General features: G+C 46.7%; 3 protein-coding genes across 5 annotated transcripts; 1 reads left to right on the plus strand and 2 right to left on the minus strand.

The window, feature by feature from the left end:
- The first annotated feature begins 1594 nt into the window (after positions 1-1594).
- Positions 1595-6378, plus strand: LOC115333917 (glutamine amidotransferase-like class 1 domain-containing protein 3A, mitochondrial). Its single transcript, XM_029997504.1, has 4 exons — positions 1595-1781; positions 3830-4001; positions 4798-4999; positions 5625-6378. The coding sequence occupies exons 1-4, from the start codon at positions 1674-1676 to the stop codon at positions 5815-5817; spliced, it is 675 nt and encodes a 224-aa protein (XP_029853364.1). The 5' UTR covers positions 1595-1673; the 3' UTR covers positions 5818-6378.
- A 1980-nt stretch (positions 6379-8358) lies between these two features.
- On the minus strand, positions 8359-12035 carry LOC115333814 (caltractin-like). Of its 3 annotated transcripts, none has more exons than XM_029997287.1 (5): positions 12010-12035; positions 11565-11708; positions 10143-10271; positions 8729-8866; positions 8359-8501 (listed from the first exon to the last, which is right to left on the minus strand). In XM_029997287.1, exons 1-5 carry the CDS (start codon positions 12010-12012, stop codon positions 8415-8417), a joined length of 501 nt encoding a protein of 166 aa, XP_029853147.1. In that variant the 5' UTR covers positions 12013-12035; the 3' UTR covers positions 8359-8414. The 3 variants fall into 3 exon arrangements, with proteins under 3 accessions (XP_029853147.1, XP_029853145.1, XP_040975071.1); XM_029997285.1 differs by having other exon boundaries at positions 11517-11708; XM_041119137.1 differs by lacking the exons at positions 11565-11708; positions 12010-12035 and adding an exon at positions 11283-11510.
- Positions 12036-13036: 1001 nt separating this feature from the next.
- Positions 13037-17599, minus strand: LOC115333815 (centrin-2). The gene is made up of 5 exons (XM_029997288.2): positions 17502-17599; positions 17116-17274; positions 15459-15587; positions 14622-14759; positions 13037-13819 (listed from the first exon to the last, which is right to left on the minus strand). The coding sequence occupies exons 1-5, from the start codon at positions 17502-17504 to the stop codon at positions 13730-13732; spliced, it is 519 nt and encodes a 172-aa protein (XP_029853148.1). The 5' UTR covers positions 17505-17599; the 3' UTR covers positions 13037-13729.
- Between the last annotated feature and the right edge of the window lie 298 nt (positions 17600-17897).

Consider the following 17897-nt stretch of genomic DNA (forward strand, 5'->3'; position numbering starts at 1 on the left):
CAGATGTTCCCACACAGAATGGAATAACTCAGCTGAAAAGTATTATTTAGCAAGAATATGTCTATTGCAGATAGATCTTTAGGTTCAATTTGTCTATTGACATAGATCTTACTACATGAGGAAGCAAGCATTGGAACAAGCCTGGTTTGTCCAGTTACACCAAACCAATTATACCAGTAAGGGGAACCAGCTCAGTCAGTTTGCAACAGGCAGAGCTAAATGATGCAGCTTGCAGCAAGCAGTAAGGTTGTTTAAATCATCAGCCTCTGGCTATCTTTGTTCCATCATTAACAGGACTGCTCTCTAACCAGTTGAAGGAGGAAGAAATTATCTGTTCAAGTTGCAGCATGATTCAGCTGTTTTTTCATGCAAGAGGAAATAATATATTTCTAAACCACAGCTAGAATACCTTTGATACCCAAACAAACAACAGTGAAAAGGCTTTGGGAATTTCCCGCACATACCTTACAGCTGAATTCCTGTTCTGGGTAATAAAAGTAACTGAAAGGAAAAGCCTGTGTTAGGTTAGCTGGACTGCAAGTCCTTTCTCACATGCTTTTTGTTCCTGCTTGTATAGGTAGCAGCTAGGAGTGTGTGGTGCCCGATATCACTAGTTTTAAGAGATGCACACAATAAATGAAGTCACATGCATTAGCCATGAGTAACTTTCTCGTGCCTGCTACGACTAACGAACTTGCCAAAACACTATTTCATTATACACAGGATGTACTGCATGTCTTTTCCAAATATAAGAGACCCAAAGTAAATTTCTTCTAAATAACCCCTGAAATACATTCTTCAGCCATGTTGCATGAAGTGTTTTACTCTCTGAAGAATGGCAAGACAGCCTCAACAGGCCACAGTTATTTCAACAGTGCAAAGCTGAAATAGAGAAGTACATAATCATGTCAGGTGTGAGCATCTCAAGGACAAGGAAGAACAAGTCTCTGCACAAGCAAGGGAGTTACCCCGTCACACGCTGTGAATCTTGCGGCCATGTGCCCCTACAGAAGTCAGAGCTCTGCCCATTCCTGGTACCACTTTGCTGGCAAATGGAGAGATGGTGTTGTTGATGAAGAATCAAATTATTAATTTCTAACCTCAGGACCCAAAGGCCAGGAAACAACTACAACTTGAGGGCAAAGCATCTGCTCTTGAGAGATGGGATATGAGGATAAGAATATTTAAGGTCAGACAAGGAAATCTTGGTATTAAAAGACTGAGGCTGCCTATGCAGTGTAGGGTTTTAAAAAAAGGGGCACAGAGAGGAATGCCCTGGCTTGAATACTTGCTCTGAGCAGGCTCCCTTTGATACCATCTCATGTGCAAAGACTTTGGTACTTTAGTCTGAAATAGAATGGAAAATGGATAGCTGAGAAGTAAAAACACAGCTGCTCTGTTGAACAGGTCACGTCAGCTGGGGATGCTTTGGAGACAACGTGCTGGGAAGAAGATCTGCAAGGGAGCAGTCAGTTGAGGAAACAAATAATATTTACATGCCCTGCCTGTGGCACTGGAAATAAAACCTTCTTGCCAGTAAGAAATTCAGCCCAACCCTCCCGGCCCCACCTGCTCCTGGGGGAGGGATCGCGCTATAAAAGACTCCAGGCAGTGAACAGAGATGCACAGCAATTTGGAGCTCTCCAGGGAATCCTCCTGCTCTGGTTCTGACCATGGGAAAGAGAGTGGCTGTCGTGCTGGCTGGCTGCGGGGTGTACGACGGGAGTGAGATCCATGAGTCTTCTGCTGTGCTGGTGCATCTCAGCAGGGAGGGGGCACAGGTAAGAGGCGCCCTGGCAGGCTCCTGCTCCATCTCTGGCTCCTTTTGCCCTGCTCTGCTTTTCTATCTCTCTCTCTTGCAGAAGGTACTTGTCTCTAAGGAGCTTTGCAGCTTGCCGGACAAATCACAAGCTCCCCGTTGCTGCTAGGGTAATTGCAAAGCATAAGCGACTGGAGTCAAAGCAAACAGCACAGCTTAGGAGCTGCTACAGCGAGCGTGGAGAACTCCCCGCTCTCTGCTTTGCTCTCACAGCTTTGCTGTACAAGACAATTGGCTTGGTGCTCTGTGTTGAGTGTATCCAAACTCTGAAACAAACTTTCCTAAAAGCATTCTCTATTCTTTTTGGCTTGCACTTCCTCTTTTCTGCGTTGTTATTTCTGTTTAAAAGACTACTATTGCTTCTGGCTGTTTGAAATTCATCTTTTTAAAACCCCAAAGATTAGAATTGAAAATAGACAAGTTCTTCTGAGTTGAACTTGAATAGGGGTAAAAAAGGTGACCCTCAAGCAGCCGCTTTAATATGCCATTAGTCACAATAGCCACTCTGCGAGACTGGAAGAGGAGGGAGAGAAGCCCTATGTAACATTACCCTCAGCTCTGAGCCACCCACAAATCTGGGTCAGAGCTGTCCTCCTGGGAATCGGAATTGCTCCGTTAAATACAAAGGCACGGTGGTGATGTACATGTGCTGCGGAGCCAGCCCACCCAATTCCAAAGCCTCCAGAGTGTGCATTCTCTGTTTGGCTTAAAGCTGAGACTTGTCCAAACCTTTTCTGCGCTGTGTGTAATTTTGCCGCCTCTTCTCTGCTGGAGCTGCTGCAGTCGCTTCCCTCCTGCCATACCCTGAATTGGCAGGCTCGGAGCACTCATCCCTTGATCGGCAGGGACCTCTCGTGGAGGAAACTCAGGAGTTATTTCCTCCACCCTCCCTCCCTTGCCTAAGGAAACAAAGAATAGAATAGAATAGAATAGAATAGAATAGAATAGAATAGAATAGAATAGAATAGAATAGAAGGAAGCCTGTTCCAGTGTTTGACCACCCTCTCAGTAAAGAAATGCTTCCTCATGTCCAGTCTAAACCTCCCCTGGCACAGCTTTGAACCATTCCCATGTGTCCTGTCCCTGGACCCCAGGGAGAAGAGCTCAGCACCTCCCTCTCCCCGTCCCCCCCTCAGGAAACTGCAGAGAGCAATGAGGTGGCCCCTCAACCTCCTTCTCTCCAAACTAGACAAGCCCAAAGTCCTCAGCTGCTCCTCACAGGACATTCCTTCCAGCCCTGTCACCAGCTTGGTTGCCCTCCTCTGGATGCATTCAAGGACCTTCACATCCTTCTGAAATTGCGGTGCCCAGAACTGCAAAGCTTGTGCAGTCCCAAAATCTATTGCCCATCTGTTTGCTACCCTCCACTCTTAATTTCTGCACGTGAGCTTGAAACAGTTCTGAAGGAAGTGGAAGGATTTTCCAGAAAAAGAAATACTCTGGCTTTGGGGAAACAGTGGCTGGGAAGAAGAAACTCAATGTCCTGTCTTTGAGGGAGGCATGTGGTTCAACAGCAGCTTGCTGGGTAGTCAACAGCCATAGGGGATGACCGGCTTTGTGGGGGCAGGGCTGGGGCTGCCCCAGTGAAGGTGATTGATTGGGATGCGGGTAGAAACCTCTAAGAAATGGCTTCACCAATGGCTCTTGGGAGACCTCGTTTTCCTAGGAAGGAAAGGAGTCCCTGCTCTCTCTTCAGCACCTCAGGCCCCAAAACAAGAGTGTGGGCTAGCTTCTTTGCTTTCACCTACCACCACCCTCATTCCTTTAAGATCAGGGTAAATGTTCCTGTGCAGAAGCTACAAAAGACCTTTCTTTCTTTCTTTCTCCTCCCTATGACAATAACCTTCCTGATGCCAGTATCAGATACAGGTGAGGCTGAAGGTCACTGCATTCACCAGCAAAGCTCTTTCCTAACAAAGTAACTCAAGCATTTTCATTCACTACCTATGATCTTTAACATGCTTAGGATACATGACTGAAGGATAATAGACCTTTCCCCTCCCTCCCCAGGCAGAGGTTTATGCTCCTGATGTTGACCAGATGCATGTGGTGGACCACGTGAAAGGACAGCCAACTCAGGAGAAGCGCAACGTGCTAGTTGAAAGTGCCAGAATAGCCAGAGGCAACATCAAGGATCTCGCTAAGCTGGATGTCCAGGGGCTGGATGCCCTGATCATACCAGGTAAGACAGCACGCGGGGTCTCCATGCCTAAAGTCCTGGGAACAGCTTAGATATGCCATAAGCCTTGAATGACATGGGAGTCATGGGCTGGAGAGGAACTGGGCAGAGCCACTGGGGAAGAAGCCAGGCTGGAAGCAGGGACTGGAAGGACAGACGTCTTCCATCTCTGCTGGCACTGGCATGCTAGCTTGGACTTATATTAAAAGAGCACATGGCAATGCAGCAGCTTAGCCCAAGAGGAGAGGACAGATAACTGTCAACAGAATTATCCTCTGTACCATCTACTGAGCTTTTTTTTTTTTGCTGGATGTAAAACTATCCCCTCCCTCACCAACATGCCTATCTCCTTATCAGGAGAAGAAGAGGCTGGGATAGAGAGGGGGTGGCTCAAAAGCAGAAAGCTTGGTCAGTCTGGCAATTCTTCTTTAGTGAAAGTACGACTATGTGATTTCAGTGGGGATGGATTAGGCCTGGAGCGAGGATTGAGACAAGTGAAAACTTGTCAGCATGTTCCACCATAATTCAGAAAAGAACTCATGGGTGAAACACAGTACCCAACAGAGCACTGATACCTCTCTGCTTCAGTTCTGTATGGAAGCAAGAAAGGTGCTTTGATGTCTCACCTCCTGGCAGTCAGCTCACAAAGGTTCAGCTTGTCTGTTTTTAAGTCTTTTATCAACATTGGACAAATGCTGCCATCCACCAAACCCATTTTAGCATTCTACCAAGTAATACCTGAAAAAAATCCTGCCCTGGAGTACTAATCTTCCAGTCTAATCTGTTGCTCTTTTCTCAGGTGGCTTTGGAGTAGCTAAAAACCTGAGTACTTGGGCCACCCAAGGCAAGAACTGCATCATCTCCAAAGAGGTGGAGGATGTCCTGAAGGCATTCCACGCTGCCAAAAAGCCCATTGGCCTGTGCTGCATTTCCCCGGTGCTGGCAGCCAAAATCTTCCCAGGCTGCGAGCTGACTGTAGGTCATGACACGGAGTGTGAGAAGTAAGTAACCTTGGAGTGCTGGTATGAAATCACACCATGACATCACTGAATCAGCAATGCCTCCCCAACGTACATAGCACCCTGTCTCACGCACCTCTTGGTCCCAGGGTAGGAAAGACACCAGACCACCGACTCTTAAAGTTAAGCAGATCCTAGCACAAGACTTGGTAGGGTTAAGAGAGGGAGGGAGTTAAACTGTCCTTACTCATACGGGAAAGCTGTGACGGAATTCTCCCAAAGGTGGGGAAGGAACTATAATGGCTTTTGCTAGGAAGGGCTAGGAAGTAATGTCACTCGTAGAAAGCTGGTGAAAAAAACCCCCAAACCTAAACACAAAGTCTGGAGTGGGCAGAGGTAAGTAGTGGAACATCTATAGTGGAACATAAAGGTCTTATTTTGGCTTTACTTCAGATTTTTAACTCACTGTAATCTGGAGGTTTTCCTGGTTCTGCAGTCCTGGAGAAACTCCTCTGACTGGAAAAGATTTGGATCCTGGTGAGCAGGCTTTCTGTAGGGACCATCCATGTCTCTCTAATCAACAGACTTTTCACTCTAGGCCTTCGTCAAATCGCTCTATGTAATGATGGCTTCCCCATACAGGGTTTATTCTCTTCTCTTCTTGTAGATGGCCTTATGCAAAGACTGCTGAGACCATGAAGGAACTTGGTTGCAAGCATGTGAACAAACACGTCACTGAAATTCATGTGGATGTGAAGAACAAGCTGGTGACCACCAGCGCCTTCATGTGCAATGCTCCCATTCATGAGATCTACGACGGCATCGGCAAAATGGTCAAAGAAGTGGTCAGACTTGCCTGAATGCCACAAAGCCACAGAATCCATCTTCTCTGGAGTGCAGGCACTGAGCCTTGGATAATGTTCTTCCCCTTTTACACCCACATGTCAACAGGCAAACTGCTACTCAGACGGAGTTCTCCCCCCCCCACCGGACCACTGGTGGCTGCTGGGGAGGGAGAACTCCGGAGCAATGGAAGCGTTGTCGTGTTCTGCCGAGGAGACACCACTTACTGACAGCAAACTGGCAGTAATGGGAGCGTGGGCAGGCATAGAGCTGGCATGCAGAATTCAGGTTTCCACGGGGCTCAAACAGAGCCGCTGTCTTTGGTTCTGAGTAGCTGAGGGTCCTGGGGAGCTGACATGAGCCTGGGTCATGTCAGCCATGACTGGGCTGACCTGACGTGTGCACATCATGTGCCAACAGGAATCGGTCCCTTTCTGGGATTCCTTACACATCCATCTTTGCCAGTACTTCAAAGCTCCCCACATACCTCCACCTCACAGAACAGATGAACTGGTGGCAGAAGGAAGGAACACAGTTCTGCTACTGAATAAAACCTAACACTTTTTACATGGGCTGAATTCTGCTTTCATTTTTTGCTTTTTACTCCGGATTAGGACATGCTTTTAGTGCTACTGGTTGGCCAATGAGTAGGGAAAACGATACAGGAGGAAGTCACCAGCAACAAACCCCACTTGTTTTGCTAGGATTTGCCAGAACTCAGACTTGGGCACGAATATGCCATGGATAAAAGCAGAATCAAACCAATGTTAGCATCCAGGTCTAATGGCAAGAGGTTAAATTCTTCCTTTGTATTAACAGAAGACCTGCTATGATAGCATGGAGTATTTTGGAAGCAGTCTTCCATACTGCTCCTAGGCAGAAAGAGTCCAGGCTGAGGTCTAGGCATCCCAGAGAAAGCGGTGCAATTTCCAGTCCCTTCCAGTCTCTAGGAAAACTCCTAGAAACAACCTGGAAGCAACAATTCTGCATTGCAACAGGGGCAGAGAAGATACCCATCTAGCTGAAACCTGAATGGCAAGCTGTAAACTGGCTGGGCGATAGCAAAGTCTGGCAAGCAGAAGGCGCTAAAAATAACCCAGTATCACGGTTGTTCAGATAACAGCCAGGCACGGGTTTTTAAGAACAGAGGGAACCGTTTGTCTGCATAATCTGACCACTCTGTAGGAGCTGTAAAGCACACAGCAGCTCACGTTGGGCTGAGGCAAGCCTGCTGAGAGGATTCAGTCTTGACTGAATAGCTCCTTCTCACAGTTAACCAATGTCACTTAAGATAAGCCATGCTTTATTTCTCTCATATAGTTGAAGAGCTTACTTCCAGGCCCTGGATGCTGACAGGTTTGTCTCCATTAGGATCAAGAGCTTTTTAGATGGTAGCTGGTATGTTCTTCTTATATAGGTTCTTATTATACAGGTAGTATCATATAATCATTACAGACTGAGCTGTTTAATTCTCTCAGTGTAAGACACATTTTCTAATCGAGCAACTATTTTCTCAGGCTCTTCTCAGCAAATTCTTCAGGCTTTTTACATCCTTTACAAAACATTGGCATATTTTTGCACTCTCGCCAACGCGGTAAGATCCTTCGAGACGACACTGGTGACCAGAGTGGGAAGAAATTTACCCACATGCCGCTGTGGTACTGCAAAGAGGGGTTCAACACATCTGGCAGTGAAAGAAGAGCCCAGAGTAGCAGAATACAGCAATTCTACCCAGGTTTCTAAGGAAAATGTAGCTTATCCAGACACTCTTTTCTGTGTTACTTTTTTCCACTGATTCTGCTACCAATCATTTTCACCCTGTTGGCCACCTTCCATAACCTTTTGCAAAGGTGTGAAAGCCTCCAAAACATAAAGGACCAGCCAGTTCTGGGACAGGAGCTGCCAGGGAAAGGAGGGAAGTGTCTGCTAGCACAAAAAGTCCACTGTTCCCTTGGACCTTTGATAATCCCCTGTAGAGAACCGTGTGTGGTGAGTATCCCAACCACAGAGTAACGTTCAGTCTGAATTAGCATTTAATTAGGACAGAAGCACAAATTCATGGGAGTCCAGGCCTCAGAGCGGCACAGTTTTCTCCCATACTGTTACTTCTGAAGGTGAATCCACAGCTTAAGCTGTTCATTACCTTATGGGAGGTAATTGTTCCGAAGCCCTTGAACTCTTTTGTCTTTTGCACAGTGCAGGAGCTCAGGAAAGGTACAGAAGTTTCTGCTATAAGCACTAACTTTTAAGAGTTATAAAGGATTTTCTGAGATTAAGAGTGTTTTGACTGACTTATCAGATAGGCTGAAAAGCTACAGGATGTAAATACAATAGGGAGAATTCCAGAGACTGGCTGAAGAATTTGAATTAATCTCTGACTTTAGATCCAACCCACACAGACACAAAGCTAGTAACAACACTGTTTGCTGGGATACTGGAAACTGTTTCCACTAGTGGAGCAGGAAAATCAACCCCAAAGATGAAACATTAACAATATTTTGGTGTGTTTTGACACCCAAGAAAGGAAACAAACAAGAAATAAGGAAGCTGGAGAAAAGTGACATTGGAACTAGTTGTTTATATGGGAGTGGGAGAAAAAAAGAAAATCCGGTAGTTATGGGTCAGTCAGCGTCAGAATCCGTAGGAACTCCTGTTCGTCCACGTCCCCATCTCCATCCACATTTGCTTCATCAATCATCTCCTGCGGGATAGCAAAGATTTGGAGTGCAGGTTAGGTGGGATCTGAGAGGGTGGACACTCACAAAGTGCAAACACCAATGAAGGTGTCAGGCAAGGCCCAAGCGAGATAGAGATTGTGTCCATTGCAAAGCAACACAGCACAATTCCCCAACCAGTCTTCCCTGCAGTAAGACACTCCCCTCCCTCCCTGAGCAGAGCACAAGAGGAATATGTTTGTACTTCACAAACCTGCAGCTCCTCATCCGTGATGTCTTCCCCAACCTCACTAGCCATCACCCTGAGATTCTCAAAGGAGATCTTGCCAGTGCCATCACAATCAAACACCTCGAAAGCTTCCGGGATCTCCTCTTCCAAACATGGCTCCGCCTTAGCAAGGAAATGAAAAAATGCTGTTGTGTAAACATGACATCATACCACCCTACAATCCCTAGTCAGGCACTTTAGCCAGCAAACTTTTGCAATCAAATCCAAGACATCATTTTGGGGAAACCATGGCCATAGAAGAGGGTTACCTACCACTGCTATTTCACCTTTGCCTTCCTCCCCCCACCCCATATAACTGTGTATTAAAGGAAAAGCCCCAAAAGAAGTTGTCTGAGCAGCATAGAGACCTGGCCTGGAATATGCTGGCCAAGCTTTGTCAGGAAGAGGGGGACTAGCACTACAACTGGAGGAGGAAGCAGCTGCCAAGAATGACCCAATGGCTACAGCTTTATTTTATTTCAAAAGTGAGCCAGGCCAACGCTGGCTCTTACTGCCCTTACTCACCTTGCACACAGGCAATGCATACACAAGCCTGCAGTTAGGTGTGGGCTTTGACTGAGCTGGGGGAAAATGGGGATCTTCACTGCCCTCTTAGCATGCGTCCCATGCACACCCCCCCGGCAACTATGATCGCATTGACACCATGCCGGCTGTGCCCCAGTCACCTCCCAGGCACCCCACAAAGCCTTGCAATGGAATCAGAAGAATGAGAGGCTGAACCAGGCAAGCCGGTGCTCTTTGAGAATGGCCTATGCCTGCATGCAGCCAGGCACTAGAGGATACAGAGGTTTTTTGAGCCACAGGAATCTCAGACAGGCAATGAGGACTAGCGAATGTGAAGCAAAGAGCTGGTGTCGAACAGCAGCTCTTTGGACACTGCATGAGCTTGAGCGGCTGTTGCCTGCAGGAGGTGCTGACAGTGTCAGTGGGTATTGAGGAATGATTTTGTTACAGATGGTGAATTGTTCATCTGATGATATCTGACATTCGCTCACCGCTGTCTTGAATTGAAGATAAATAGCCCTGTGACTATAAATACAGAACTGACATGTCATGTGAAAAGGTTTAAGGAAGGGAAGTGGGGACTCCTAGGCGCTGTGTGTGCTCAGGGCAGTCTGGGATGGGAAGGAGATTGCTGCTGAGATGCAGCTGTCTCTGAACTAGCCATCCTGCTCCCTCTATAGTTCACGGAAAGAGGCAAGAGGAGTAAGGACAATTCACGTGAAGGTAAGTATCTAAAATAGCTCAGATGAAACTCCTGAAACGCTCCTGTTTGTCCCCTGCAGGGAACCAGAGTGACCCAATCTACTGTGGCTACCTGCATCATAAAGTTAGGCAAGAGGAATTTCCTTCTTTGAGACCAGCTGGGCTCACATACCATTTTCTGAGTCATCACCTGCAGAAACAACTTAAAGGTTAGCTTCCCTGACCCTTCTTCACTGCATTCAGAAATTATTCTCTCCACCTCCTCTTCCCTCAATTCACAGCCCAGAGCCCTTACGGTTATCTGCCAAAAGAGAAAACAGAACAATGTCTTGGTGTACAAATCAAACAGAAACAAAGAGGGAAAGATGTTTGAAATAAGCAGGTACATGAAAATGGTGAAAACCCCCCAACTTTTTATCAACAGCTATTCATCCACCATTTTGTCTCTAGAGAACAGGGTTCTATAGCTGTCTAACATCAGTAGTACAAGGCCATGAAAAATTAGCAGTGAAGAGCTGTCAGCAAGGGCCAAGAAGGGAGGCTTCGGTCCCTCCTAAGGATACCTGGCTAGTAAGTTGGCACAAACCTTGCACCACTGATGGCTGCATAACAAGTCGGAGTTCAGGCAGCAAGGTCTGTTAGCACAGCAAGTGGTCCAAAAGCAATAGGTGGCAAACACCAATTGCTCTGTTGCTGCTGTGCAGCAGCGTTTATCAGGTGCTTGTAAATTATTAGCCCCGTTTCCAACATCTATGTTTACTGCCAGTCATTTCTGTTTGACTACAGTAATTCAAGTTCCAATGCAACTGTGGTCACAAAGCAACTGTGTCATTTCTACCAGCCTGAGGGGATCTAGGCTTCTGATCTGTGTTACTCAGACTGTGCAAACACATCCCAAAGAGCAGCAGACTGAACACCCTTCATCGACAGAAATTTGCCCTGTGTTTGTAAAGACTGTTAGAGGACAGGGGTTGTTACGAAAATTTTGCCTGCAAAATGTCATTCCTCCTCAACTTCTTGATGGGGGTCACTGTGAAGAAAGACAGAGTAGGAGACTCCTGAGATTTATTCCACAGCATCACAGAAAAAGGACCTAAACCCCCTGGTGATCTGGGCTGAGTTCAATCAGCAGCAGCGATGACAAGCTCTACGTGCCGTTATAAACTCCCACTGCAGGCACGGCAGTACAACAGCAGTACTGCAGTAATAGGATTTTCCACATGTGAAATGGGTTATGAAGGGTATGCTGCACAACCGTGCCTTCTTTCAGGCCTGCCTAAACAAAGTCCCTAGCAGCACAGGTTAACGTTATCTTGCTGCACTGATGAAAACCTGACAGAAGAGATTGGCAATGAGGGTAGGAAAGTAGTAGGCCTCTAGATGAGTGGTGGAACTTCTTTCCACCTCCTACAAGCTCACTGTGACCAGAGGTTCTCATTCCTGACCAGGTTTTCTCCATAGCCCAGAAGGATGTGAAAGAAGCAATGCAGCTGTGTGGGACTTCATGGGGGGAAACGAGGACGAGCGAGGCATCACTAAACCTCACCCCCTTCCTTTTCACCCGTCGACAAGCTGCATTTTTACAGCTTCTTGCCTTCAAGTCGCTGACATCGATCAGGCCCGAGCCATCAGGATCGAACAACTCAAAGACCTCCCGCAGCTCTCGCCTCTCCTCTTGGCTGACAGGGAAGGCGGGGGCTGGTTCCTCCGTCGGGGAGCCCCCCTCCCTGCTGGAAGCCTGCGGGAGAGAGGTCCGGGGGGGACGGTGACCGGCGCCGGCCGCAGCCACCCCTCACTCCCGGCGCCCGCGGAGCCACCGCCCGCCGTTTCCCTCAGCGACGCCCCGGCCCGCCTGAGGCGTTTCTGAGGGAGGTTTCCCAGGCGGTCAAGACTCGGGTTAAGGCCAGCACCCGCTCCCTGCCGCTCCGTAGGGCAGCCCCCGCGGCCGTGGCCAGGCCCGGGACCGTCTCCAGGCCGCCCTGAGGAGCCCCGGGGTAGCGCGGACGGAGAGGCCGGCCCGACCCCGCCGCCCCGCTCACCATCCCACAGCCAGCCGGCCGGCCGGCCGGCCGGCCTCCGCGCAACCCGCGTTCCTCATTGGCTAGCGCTCCTGTTCCTCAGGGAAAGCGCGGGGGATGATTGGCCGAGACGCAGCTCGGGGGAGGGACAAGCGCCCCCTCAGTGGCGAGGCCTGCGACGCTATCCCGCCCCGTACCTGCGGTCTAGTGACGGGCGGACGTTATTGCTGAGAACGAGTGATCGCACGTCCTGCGTTGATTAAATTGACCTGGGCTGATAAATTAAATAATCAAGAGGTTTTGATGTACCCCTTGTCACTTACATACCCCTCTAGGTATGCCTCGTGTTAAATTGAGGCAATGCCATTTGTACAGTTTTCTGTAACGGGGTATTTTACCCCACGGGGGCACGAGAGACTGGAGGGATGGCAAAGGAATAAATTAGATTTTTGAGTCAGGAAGAGGTTCGGATTTCTGGAAAGGAGGAATCTGTCCCTCTCCTGGCAGTGAGCAGGGAGGGAGGGTACCGGGGGATGAGTGGAAGAGAAGGGAGCCGCAGAAGGGCACAGGAGCTGGTTTCCTTCCAACACGCGGCAAAAGCCGCCCCTCAGCTCGCTCTTACCTCACAAGCCGTCCCTGGACTCGCTCTTACCTCACAAGCCGCCCCTCGGCTCGCTCTTACCTCACAAGCCGCCCCTGGACTCGCTCTTACCTCACAAGCCGCCCCTCGGCTCGCTCTTACCTCACAAGCCGCCCCTCGGCTCGCTCTTACCTCACAAGCCGCCCCTCGGCTCGCTCTTACCTCACAAGCCGCCCCTCGGCTCGCTCTTACCTCGGACGGACGCCGCTTCACAGACAGACTCTGCAGCAGCCGCTGCCTCTAGAGTGAGGCATTTAGTAACTAGGGCTCTGTGGGAGATGGAACAGTCAAAACGCGAAACTCTTCCAGTACCTGGAAGAATTGTTGTACTGTTTGTCAGAAGATCAGACGGCATGCTGTACCAGCGGAGTTGTTTGTGTCTTTGCATACTTCTTTGCACAACTCTGATGGCTTAAAATAAGACACTTTATTTTAAATACAATCTTATCTTTGCAGCCACTGAACATTCCTGCAAACATACAGAGCTTTCAGCAGCAGCACTGGTAACTTTCCTCTTCTTTCTCAAAGAGATTTCTTTAAACATGTGAACTGAACAGCAGTAAGTTAAGTTGCAGCAGTCCATTTACTTACTTTTTTTTTTTTTTTCCAGTTTACAGAACATAATAAAAAAGGGTGAGGGAATAATCACCATAAGACAGAGTATAAAAAGCTGATCCCTGCAAATACATCATATAAAGAGTTCACTATAGCTGGGCCCAAAGACATTAAACCAAAAATTTCAACTGCTGGGAAATAAGAGATTTACACTGTCTGGTTTTGAGTCCTCTCTTTACCAAACCATAATCATTTGCCACATGTTTTTTAGTCAGAGAAGGACCTGAACACTGTCACTGAAAGATGTGATTTGTGTATTGAAAACAAAGAGTGTAAACATCTTATGAGCACAAACAAGCACCCACGTTACTACACATAAACAGGTTAGCAGTTGGTAACTGTTCACAAACATGGGTTTAAGATCATCCACTTAAAAAAAATATTGACCTACATTTTCTGCTGTCTCAAAAGAAATAAAAGACCGTAAAAAAGTGAGGCACCGACCAAACATATATACATATGTGCAAAAATAAATAAAATTCTCTTTCAGTAAAGGCTGGTCTTCTTCATGATCCGCAAGAATTCTTGCTCGTTCACTTCCCCATCGCCGTCTCTATCTGCTTCATCGATCATTTCCTGAAAGATATTTGTATTCAGAAATTAGATACAGATTAGACTAGGATTAGAATTATTAGATAAATTCAGAATTAGAACCACTTTTTAGTAAATTGTATTGAAGGGGACAGCATTAGCTCAACATCAGACCTACTATGCTACAAAATATTTACTAAACTAGACAATAATGTGTTTTTCTTTATCTATTTAGACAAAAATCTGTATAGAGAACATTGTGTTATAGGAACTGTCCTGGAAGAAACAAAGTGCTTGGAACAGAGTTGTTCCTTTTACATCACTGTAACTCCATAAAACTGCAATTCTACTGATGCAATTTCGACAGCCATGTATGCTTGACCCATCTTTGACCTGAGTCCATTTCACAATCACAAATTGACAGAAGCTCTTCCATCTCTGCCAGGAGACATTTTCCTAACAGTTCAAGTGTAAAGATCCCACAGGACACTAGAGGACAGCACCTAAAACCAAGAGATCTCTGCCTTTACCTAAAAACTGACCCTGAGAGGGCTTCCTTCCCCTGCTGAGACAGAGATTCCCATTCGTTATTCTTGCTGCTAGCTCTAGTGCTTAGCAGACCAGTCAGAGATGGCTCAGCTCTTCAGACAGAAGGAGAATTAGACTGTGACTATTTATATAGGTTTTAAACAAATGTAAATATGAAACCAAGAAATACATGGAACATTCTGTGACTGCCTTCCTATTCAACAGGCACAACGTAATCTGGACCTTTCTATGTTCACTATACACAAAGGCAGACAGTGAGTGTTTCTGTACGATATGGTTTCATATATCAGGTACAAACCTGCAGCTCTTCATCTGTGAGATTTTCCCCCAGTTCTTTGGCGACACGTTTGAGATTTTTGAAAGAGATTTTGCCAGTTTCATCGTCATCAAAGAGTTTGAAAGCTTTGAGAATCTCCTCTTTGGAATCTTTTTCGGCCTTAAAGAAGTGAGCATAAGTTTAAGGAAAAAAAAGTAGTGGTTATGTTGTAGGTAACACTCTAAGTTATAAAAGACAAGCATTAGATAGACTGAGAAACTCTCTTAAGAGCAAATTTAAGGAAGCCCAGCCAGCAGGAAGTATACGTACAAAGGCTGAAGGTAGACAGAGCCACAACCATGCCTCCTGAACTTCAGGGCTACAGGGAATTTTCTCTTTCATAGCTAGCGAGATGTCTTTGGGATTTCACTATCAGGATCTTCCACTGTTAAATATCTGGTTTTACTCAACATGTTTTAAGATTTTTAAAACCAGAGATTTCATCTGTAAATATCTTAAAACTCAAGAAAAGAAAATACAGTGCATTGCTACAGAGTCATCCATGTCATGTGTCAATACTCCCGACAGCTTTCTGCAGGCCAGAACTGGTTTTAATCTGTGATAAAAATCTTGATTTCAGTTTTTCCCTTTTCTCACACGCACACACATAAAACTGATTGCCAAAGAAACTTGTTAATGACATAATTATTTCAACCTTACCTTGAAAAATGAGACAGACTGTCTTGCAATTCTAACTTTTATATATTTTGTTGTTAAGATTAAAATAGTGCTTTCATCTTCCACTAAAACCAAAAGGACATGAAAGGTAATCAGCCATTTTAAAAATTGCTTTCACTTTGAGTTTTAAAATTTACACACCATTTTCTGTGTCATCACTACCAAGAAGTCATTGAAGCTGATTTTTCCTGTTCCTTCCTTATCAATATCTGATATCATTTTCTTGATCTCTTCTTTTTTAGGTTCAAAACCTAGTGCTCTCATGGCCACCTGTAAGGACAAATATAAATCATACAAAATTATAAAAAACCATGGGGGGTAAAAAAAATTGAACTTTATGCCACACCATGTTAAAACACGCATTCTGTGTCTCAAGGAAAAGAGCAAGGTAAGAGGCAGACTTAGAGCAATGCTTCTCTACACACAAGGGCACATCAAGATGCAGAAAATGGGACTACAACCATTCATATTCTGGAGTTGTCCTTCAGTTAATTCAGAAATTTCCTTAACACATTCTTATCACTGTGTCCACCAGCCCCAGCTGGAGGGTAAGGAGGGTAAGGATATATAACAGAGTCTTGGGAGAAATATTTTCTCTGAGAAAATCTGGATTTTTTTTTAATAAAGTCTTAGCATACCTATTTTGGTATATACTCTTTAAAATTCTTGTGACAGGCACTCAGAGCATAAAAGAGTCCCATTCCGATTCATATTTTGAAGGAAAAATCCCAAACAGTGCTGTGGATAGCAATTTCCAAGGCTACTGGAAAACTGAATGTTACTCCATTCCTGTCAAGGGAATTGCTACTAGTATTCCCTTTGCAATGAGAAATAAGGCACTGAATAATTAAAAAAAAAAAAAAAAAAAAAAAAAAAAGCTTATTTCAGGCCCTGTTAGAAGCAAGATGGCTAAATGGAAGACCCAGAAATGTCTCAAGAAATGACTTCAAGACAAGCGACTCATGAAAGAAGTTTCCATCATACCTGCAAATCTACCAAACTCTAACAATCTGATCTGATGGCACAAACATGGAAGGTCTTAAGCTGGTAGACCACAATTTTTTATTCTAGTAACAAAAAACTTTTTCAATGAATGTTGGGAAAACACAAATCAAAGACTTTGTGTGCCTTTCTGATAACACTCCTACAAGCAGCATATCCAAGGATGCCTTCACTTGCAGACACATGCATGCACACTTACACACTTTACTTTTTCCTCCTTTGACAAAGGGACGAGTGGCAAGTTTGAAATCAGGTCTCCTCCCTATAGTCTTAAGTAATATGGACATCTAGCTAGCACATAGGAAGGTTAAATTCTGAAAGCAAAGTAAGTCCTAATTTATTGATTACTGTTCTTCCCAAAGGACAGGGGTGGGGAGGGACTGAAAATGTTTTGCAAGAAATAAAAGCCTGAAAATGAGTAACACTGGTGTATTCCATAGCTTGGGTTAGCTAATTTGCTAAGCATGCAATCCTGAACAACACATAAGAGGGGAGAAAAAACCCCCACTTTTTTAATATGCACACACCCTTTTTGATGTTTTGCTAAGAGAGAAGGAGGCAGTGCAGAAAACACAGTACTATCAGTGTATTTTGGCCAGCCTGGCCCTAAAGACACCTGATAACAGCAGTAAAGAGCCATAATTAAAGAGAAAAAAAGTACCTGTTGACAACAAGGTTTTATGCTGGGGGTGGGGGGGAATCTCTCCTTTCCTGTGTAAAGTCATTTAGGCATTTATGCCCCTGTTATTTTATAACCTCATCAGAACTGTGCTTTTAGCACCAGGAAAATTCTGACCTTTAGCTCCTTAACATCTATGTTCCCGGTGCCGTCTGTGTCAAACAGGTCGAAAGCCTCCCGGATCTCCTGCTTCTGCTCCTCAGTGAGCTCCAGCTTGGGACTCCCCTTCTTCCTCTGGGACGCGGCTCCTAGCGAAGGCTTCTTAAAGCTGGAGGCCTTGGCACAGCAACACAAAGGCAAAGGAGGATCAGGCCGCCGTCGCCATCGCGGCGACGCACCGCTCCGGGAAGGGCCGGTAGGAGAGCGGCCGCCTCAGCCCTCAGCCCCCAGCCCACACCGCGGCCCCGGGGCCGCTCCGGGCTGACAGGGGCCTCCCCCGCAGCCCCGCCGACCGTGGCGCCGGGAAACCGGAGCGGAGCAGGGCCGGGCCGGGCCGCACTCACCATCCCGGCGGCCGGTGCCTGGGGACGGCTCCAGTCCTGGCAGGCCAAGAGTCAATGTCGCCCTTTCCCATTGGATGATAACCCTACGCCGCTGCTATGGCAACCCTCACTCCTATTTGGGGGAGAGCCAGGGCGGGAGGCGCTTAGGCGATAGCTATTGGCCAATACGTGGCTGGGGCGGATCCAAGAGGCGACTGACGGGAAGAAGTGCCTCTCCTCCTTCCGTCAACGCCATTGGCCGAAGCGGGGGAGGCCGCGGACCAATCAGCGAGCGATAGCCGGCTAGCGCGATGCTCAGCCCAGGGCGCGCGGGAGGAGAAGCGGCGGGAGCCGGTGGAGTGGGCGGGGTCTGCTGGAAGCGTCCGCGCCGATTGGTGGAGCGGGAGGGAGAGAGGG

Source organism: Aquila chrysaetos, chromosome 21 (genome assembly GCF_900496995.4).
Source record: "Aquila chrysaetos chrysaetos chromosome 21, bAquChr1.4, whole genome shotgun sequence".
NCBI lineage: Eukaryota > Metazoa > Chordata > Aves > Accipitriformes > Accipitridae > Aquila > Aquila chrysaetos.

Coding starts and splice junctions, on each gene's coding strand:
- LOC115333917 (XM_029997504.1), top strand. CDS start 1,674: ATGGGAAAGAGAGTGGCTGTCGTGCTGGCTGGCTGCGGGGTGTACGAC. Junction 4,002..4,797: donor GGATGCCCTGATCATACCAG/GTAAGACAGCAC, acceptor CTCTTTTCTCAG/GTGGCTTTGGAGTAGCTAAA. Junction 5,000..5,624: donor CATGACACGGAGTGTGAGAA/GTAAGTAACCTT, acceptor CTCTTCTTGTAG/ATGGCCTTATGCAAAGACTG.
- LOC115333814 (XM_029997285.1), bottom strand. Junction 10,272..11,516: donor GACGGGTGAAAAGGAAGGGG/GTGAGGTTTAGT, acceptor CTCTTTTGGCAG/ATAACCGTAAGGGCTCTGGG. Junction 8,867..10,142: donor AGGTGATGACTCAGAAAATG/GTATGTGAGCCC, acceptor TTCCTTGCTAAG/GCGGAGCCATGTTTGGAAGA.
- LOC115333815 (XM_029997288.2), bottom strand. Junction 14,760..15,458: donor TAGTGATGACACAGAAAATG/GTGTGTAAATTT, acceptor CACTTCTTTAAG/GCCGAAAAAGATTCCAAAGA. Junction 13,820..14,621: donor TCACAGATGAAGAGCTGCAG/GTTTGTACCTGA, acceptor AATATCTTTCAG/GAAATGATCGATGAAGCAGA.